Source organism: Dendropsophus ebraccatus, chromosome 7, assembly GCF_027789765.1.
Source record: "Dendropsophus ebraccatus isolate aDenEbr1 chromosome 7, aDenEbr1.pat, whole genome shotgun sequence".
Classification (NCBI taxonomy): Eukaryota; Metazoa; Chordata; class Amphibia; order Anura; family Hylidae; genus Dendropsophus; species Dendropsophus ebraccatus.
The window spans coordinates 58,555,802-58,563,331 of record NC_091460.1 but is presented as its reverse complement, the minus strand read 5'-3'; the positions used below and the strand labels follow the sequence as shown (position 1 = coordinate 58,563,331).

At 38.9% G+C, this 7,530-nt stretch overlaps 1 protein-coding gene across 1 annotated transcript in view; it reads left to right on the top strand.

Moving 5' to 3' along the window:
* The first annotated feature begins 1,073 nt into the window (after positions 1-1,073).
* The window catches only part of LOC138796818 (gamma-aminobutyric acid receptor subunit alpha-2-like), a 132,550-nt gene continuing 126,093 nt past the window's right edge, over positions 1,074-7,530 (top strand). The window contains exons 1-3 of the mRNA XM_069976520.1: positions 1,074-1,160; positions 1,784-1,892; positions 3,466-3,584. Coding sequence (XP_069832621.1) covers positions 1,816-1,892; positions 3,466-3,584 — 196 coding nt within the window. The 5' untranslated portion in view covers positions 1,074-1,160; positions 1,784-1,815. The remainder of the gene's footprint in view (positions 1,161-1,783; positions 1,893-3,465; positions 3,585-7,530) is intronic.

The following is a 7,530-nucleotide window of genomic DNA, read 5'->3' as shown; positions in this document are numbered from 1 at the left end:
GTTACACAATGGTCATGTTTATATAAATGGGTAGTATATTTAGACCTATAGCTATAGCTACATGTATGGTAGTGGAATTGCTTAGTGTTTTTCTTGACAGAAACTAACTGCACTGCAATAAATTTAGTCATCTGTACCGTGTTCTGTCAAAAACAAGAAATATCCTCGGCAAGCCTTTATCTTGCTAATATTTTACATCTGCAGAATGTCTGTAGGGAGTCAATCACCATGAAGAGTAGACGCACAGGTGCTGACTGCATGTTGATGATACATGGAATAGGAGAGGCAAGAAAAATGGAAGAGATAAGTGGATTTTTAGCAATGGCTCGAGTGTTACGGTAACACTGCAGAACTAGGACGATAGCTTCCAAACTATATCTACAGTATACGGAAAGGTTAAATGGACAATGAGATAGAATATTTATCCTGCAGCAGGGAGGACTGGAACACACAGCGTTACAATACCTGCATTTATAGAGATCCTGATAGTGAGTCGGTCTATGCAGAATACTTACTACCTGCAATAAGAGAAGACACGACCAACAACTACTGAAACCAAGACCCCCTCCTGTCCTATCCCCTAGATAATGCTGTCTATTCCTAATAGGGGGCCATGCAGTTAGGGGGCTGAATGCTTTATTTCCCTGCCAGATCCAGACCTCGAATTGCAGTCAATAGCCCATAGAGTGCACATTGCACAACACCAGCTTCACAGACTGCTAATGAGATAGTTATGTAACAATGGAAGAATGCAACTTTTTACAGAAATGCTATTTCCTATAGGGTCACAGCAGCTTAGTGATGTGATGGGGTGCAGGGGTGTAGGAGATGGATGGAGAAGCCCCCAGCATCCTGCAGATCTAAGAGATGCATAGACATAGCATCATATCATAATCCTACGTCCACCGTGTGCAGCTCCTTTCTTGCCTCTCTCCATCCTCGTCTACTGAGGGGACTCCCAGTGCAAGGCGCGTGGCCGCCAGACCGGAGCGCGCGCCCGCCCTCAGCATCAGCATCAGTGCTCGCTCCCGCCGCAGACCCTCCTCCATTCATAGCAGCCAGGATCTGGATGTATCTCAGCTACTGCAGCTTCTCTGCACCTGCAAATCCAGCATCCTCTGCAGGCTCCGGGCTGGCACCATCCCCGGCATCCTATCCAGGTAGACAACAATAAGACTCTGTGGAGGAGACCCGTCCCCATTGTGTCTGGTGGATTGGGAGAACTTAGCGGAGATGCCGGAGCCTCAGCTTGTTGGTTGTGTCTAGCCGGATCCCTGCTCTACATTGTAGTATCCATTGCTCCCATAGCTGGGCTCCATGGCTCCCCTGCTCCGGCATGTCCACTTGGCTCTCTGCTCCTGCCAGTCCCTGTGCTCCCTCTGGTCCCTGTGCTCCTGTGTAGTGTACATGTGTAAGGCAGGCTAGTGGTTAGCAAGGAGCCTGCTGTCAAGTGGGACAGCACATGGTGCTGGGACTGAGGATTTCCAGGTAAGATCGGAGCAGTGTTATGGTCCAGGGGGATGCACAGGGGGCTATGAGAGTTTGTCCTTATGGATCTTCTAATAGTCCTTCCAAACCAGGACTGGAGAACCCAAGTTTGTGTATTCTCTCCATGCATGGTCCCTATGCAGAAGCCAGAGTGACCATAACACACATGGACTTTCTTCCTGCACATAGTGAGACTATGAATAGTCAGCTGGACCCTGCTCTCTGCATGCTCTGCAAGTAATAATAATAATAATAATAATAATAATAATAATAATATTAATTCTCTCTGTCTCAGGTTTCCTGTTATAAAATCTATCTGGAGCCACAATGGATAGTAAACTGCTGTTTTGTAGAAGACAACTAGTCCTCCTGTTCCTGACCATTGTGCTGTGGGAGTCATCAAGGTGAGCTTATTGTGTGGCATTGGGTTGATCACCTGCTGGGTTAGTTTAGCTGCTGGTATTTTAATGAGAACATATCTGACACTGACTCTTAGCAATAGAGGACTTATTGGAGCACTATGCTGGGGAAAGTCACATTACTCTAAAGAATAGGGGCTTCAGTAGTGTTACAAGTACACAAAGCCCGCTAGCTGTTTCATCTCTCAGGAACAGTCATTCCTATTGAGTCCGGTGTTCATTATCTTCTGATAGCATTATTGGCTACAACAACCAGTCTACACATGCATCACTAACTTTATTTATCTGTATGCAATGTATAAACGTGCAAGGAAAGGACACTGCCTGGAGTTACTGACATGCAACGTGACGTTACTATAGTATTTATTAGAAACAGTCTTTCCCTGGAAAAGTAGACAATCTATTCTAAGGACCTCTAGGTGGCGCTAGTGTACAATGCCAGCTCCAACACAAACAGTGGCTGCTTTTATTAGGCAACTTTTTTGCTCATTGTTTTGTTGGTTTATAATGGCAACATAAATACATAGCAAGTGTTTTCTTTGTGTTACAGCTTATATTTATCTGCAATGTTCCTTACACATATTTAGCAAAGGGGATAATTTACTCCTTTTTCATGAGGCTTTATGAACTGCTCAATTGCTTTAAAAATGCCAAAAATATCTCAGCTGCGGCCAGAACATTAAACGTAATTAGTGTTTATTACGGTTCAGCATAGACTACCATGTCTTTTTTCGTATACATCAATGATAATTTTTGCAAGCCCCCTATTTTTAAATTCTGGTATTTTGTACATTGACGCAACTTATTGGATGGTTAAATAACAAAGTAAAGTTGGTATGACTGTCTGTAAACTATAGTAATAAGATAATTATTGCATAATGTAATTTATCTACAGTATATTATTATTATTATTAGTAATAGTAGTAGTAATAATAATTATAATAATAATAATAATGATATCATCATCAAATACGCCTATTTCTATATATTCCATAGCTAGACGTATTGTTTAGTACTGAAATTTACTCTTTTATTCATTTTTTTAATTATTCATTTTGATTATATAATGAAATTTAAATAGCTATCCCATATGTACAAATACTTTACCAAACAATAATGTTTCTATTCCTGATAAATACTAATCCTTATTTATTCCAAATGATCAAAATCTCTAGATTTATCTTCATCCTCATAAATTCTCTTCTGTTGGAACAGCAGCAAATGTATCACTTCAACTTTATACTTCCATTTTTTGCCTTATACCGTAACAGATACACTTCTGTAATAGTCAATGCCCCAGTAAAGTTCCATACATGATCAATACTGACTATAATTTGAATTATTTTGTGGTATTGGCCAATACAACTTCCATTCATGAGCATATACTGTGTCATACAAATAATATTACGATAAAACAAACATTACCACACCTTAGACTAAGGTTATTGGTGTCAAAACCAATTTGCAAAATCATCCTACAGCAATAATGTTACTTTTGTGTTATATGTTGGACAATTTTCCAAGTGTTAACCCTCTATATGTATTTATTTCTTTCTAGGCAAGTGTTAGCAGACAGTAGTGTGGATGATGATGCAAAAAATAACATCACCATATTCACAAGAATTTTAGACAGACTCCTGGATGGATATGATAACCGTCTCAGGCCTGGATTAGGAGGTAAGGTTTTTAGGATTCCAGATATACGTGATTACTTCTAATATGCAATACATAGATTTAATGCAGGCGCATGTGTGCTGTAAATCTCCAGCTGATATGAAATAGCTATGGAACAGGATGCTGATCCCATTGTGCTTGTAAAAGATCACAGGGAAAGAACCAATAAACTTGACTATGAATCCAGAACTTCTACACACTTTGTTGAAATACTAGAGAAATAATATTTCACTTCAGACAACTTTAATAAAAATGGGTATACGAGATATATACCAAGGAAGCTAATACTGCTGGTAAACAGTAGGAAACCGACAAGGAAACTTGCCCATTATTTTGCTTACTCACCATACTCTGTATGCATCTTCACTTAGCAGAGCTAAGTGTATCATTAAATTACACTTCTGTTAGCTGCCAATATTCAGCTACATCTGTACTGTACATTCACTCTTGGGGTAATTAGCAATTCGTTTATTTTGTCTATTTTTGATCATTTTTATCTAGCAATCTTAAAATTGCAAATCTCGTAAAGAGCTCTTGGATTATTACGGACAGTGGGGAACCAGTATTGTTCATGTCATTTACACTCACCAATAGTGATTAGAAGTTGAGCATTACATTGTTTGGTAGCAATGTAACAGTAGGGAATCTGAAATTGTTAATGTGTGAAATGTAAATTTAATTTGGTGACCTCTTTGAAATAGAATGAAATCATCTGCTGGTCAGAGAGTCTGCTGCAGTGTATGAGTATGTGCAGTGTAGATTCATTCTTCCTTTTAGCATTGATATACTTTGGCAATGGTATTTAAAAGTTTGTAGACTGTGCTCTAGGATGTATCATTCCAGGTTTGACCCTTTAATAGCATTTTATATGTCTGAAATTATGCTTATGCATTAAGATACTGTACATTGTTTGGTAGCTTAAAAGGTGGTCCAGAGAATTCTTTTAATGGGTAAAATGTCCTCAGTTTGGGGTTAAAACAATAAAAAATGTCTGTTAACCTGACATCTGTGGCCATTCCAACAGTGCCAAGTTCTTCTGCACAATCCATTGTGGTCTTTGCCTTGATGCGAGGAAGTGCCTACTCAGTCAGTCACTGGCCGCAGTGGTGACGCATCTCAGTCTTTTATTGGCTGACAGGGCACTTCCTTGTGTCGAGTCATCGACCATGAAGTGCTGTGCAGCAACCTTGGAAGAGAAGCAGCGGGGGATCAGAGCTGTAGACTACACATTTCTTACTGTTTTATCCCAAACTGATGACATTTAAAGGTGTTTTCCAGGGAAATATAAAACTGTTCCTATTGCTTCCCCTTAAAGTAAAAGAATAAACAGGGCCATGCTTACACTCCCTCCCCGCTTCCCCCACTGCTTCGGCTGTACGATCTTCTTGTCTGAGCTGTGTTCTTCTGGCATTCAATGGATTCTTGCTGTCTGCTCAGCCAAACAGCAGGGGAGCTAGGAGTGATACATATATATATATATATATATATATATATATATATATATAGTATGGGCATGTGTACTATTTTACTGCATAGAAAGGCAGTAGGCATAGTTTTATATTTCCCCTGAAAACCCTTTTAACTGTAAAAAAAAAAAAAAAAAAACGGGGTGCTACCTTTAAGTGTTGATCTAGTGACTTGAAGCTGTTTTTTTTTTTTTTTTACAATCACTTAATTCCATCTCCAAGCTTTATACTGTGCTGTATCTACATTATAACCTCAGCTGTAAAGGTTTTGCCTTGAAAATAGTATTAGTCCAGTTTCAGATAAGTACAATACATCTGCTTTCCTGCATCAGTTTTAAAGGTTATCTAGGCAAAATAAAAAATTCCAAGATAGCAGGGAGTGATGTAAAAATAATTTAAAAAAAGTTAAAAAGGGTATATTCACCCATCAAGCCCTTCGCAACCACCATGCTGACGCTCTTTAATTCCTGGTTTCTGTGATACTGTGATACCGAAACTGCTCAATCAGCCAGTCAATGGCTGCTGGGGTGTCCCACCCATTTGTAAGCCAAGCGGGCAGCTCCTGTGGTAAGGTGGCATAACAGGAACCAGGAGATGGAGAAGACCCGTGGGGGTCCAGGAGCTTTAGCGCAGCAGCAGGGGACCAAGATGGGTGAATATAACTTGCTAATTATTTTTACACCCCTAGCTGTGCTGCGATTTTTTTATTTTTATTTCACCCCTTTAAGCCCACAAGGCTACCTACCTACTGTACATGTCAGGACTGGCAGTAATACACTGAAATGCTGCCTTATTTTACACTGTGGCTATGTTCACACATTGCAGTTGTATTACAGTACTGTTTGGGTACTGCAGAAGCTTTTTTTTACTGTGATGAAGCAGAACTGGATCTATACTGCAACCATACTGTAATGAAACTGCAATACAACTGCAATGTGTGGCCACAGCTGATAACTTTTTGAAGCCCTACTTTTTGAAGCATTCTGCCTTTGGAAAGAATCACTACAAACCCCTCAAAATACCAACAAAACTGCTGTGTATTTGGACATTTTACTAATGTTCTATAGACTTTAAAATAACATCTCACTGTTTGACTTACACAAAAAAAACAACAAAAACATAGCAAAAATGCTACAAAACATTGTGAAACCCAAGACCACTCCACAACTGTCTTTATATTAGTGCTGACACAAATATAGAATGAGTGATAGATATTGAGGTATCCCATCTAAGTAGTTATCCCCTTAACGCTTGTCAGTGTTTGGTAACCTTGATTCTTTGGGCAATTTTTTCCCCTGTTCTTGTTGGCCATAGGAATCCCAGTGGTCCAGTGGTCAGCTTCACATCCACTCTCCTGTGGATATAGAACAACTTTTTGAGATGGGAATTCACCTTTAAACTGTGTTGTAATATGAACTTCCATTAGGAGACTCTGCAGCAGAACCAGTCAAAGATCTTGTAATGCTTTGTCCAGTAATATGAAAGACACCATAATAGAACAATAGAATGCAGGTGTGAACCCAGTCTTAGGTATGGTTCCCCACTGTATGTACAATCATCACTATAACTAATGAACACAACCTATCATCTCTTCCTGATAGTAAGCTCTGTGGCAAGATTCCCCCTCCTTTTGTTTTTTTTCATGGTGTTCCAGCAATTGTTACTTTGTACATTGGCTCCCTTTCATTATTGTTTTTTTTTACCTTTATTTTTATGTTTCCTGAACTTCTTTTCTATTCTAAAAGTTTGTATGAGATTTTATTAGGAAATGTCTCCTTCTTCAGCTTAGCTGCATAATGCTTTTAATAATGTTCTATGTGTGCTCTACTGCACTCTCGTTACTATTAGGTCATCTGACACTTGGGATCATTAAGTATACTATATAAGGAGGACATCATTAGTTGTATTTGTTAAGCCTGGGGCACATGTATTGGATATAAGAACAAGGTTTGCCATTATTGCTATTAGACTTATACTGTTGTATTAGTCGTAATAGAGGTTGGCTGTCGTTCTACATATTTAATTGAATGTATGTTCTTTATAAATTATTTTAATTGTTAATTGTAAAGAAAAGATAAACTTGATTAGATAGACTTTTTATTTTATATTTCCAAATATATAAGACTTGGGAGTAATTTCCTTAAAAGACTTGATGCATTTGGGATGACTGGCTACTGATAAAGGAGTTTTTGGCATACTGTATGGCTGGAATAGGACCCTTCAGCCCTTTAGATGTTGCAAAAACTACAATTTCCATCATGCCTGGACAGCCTTTGGCTCTCCAGGCATGATGGGAATTGTAGTTTTTCAACAGCTAGAGGGCCCATTTCTCATTTTCATCTATATAGTTATTATGTGAAGGACTTCTTTTGCTATGTGACAGCATGTGGCAGCTAAATCCTCACAAAACTCTTTAACAAGTCTCTTAAGAATATTATTGGAGTGTTAATCATATGGCTAATCATGTTGCTAATGCATGAATT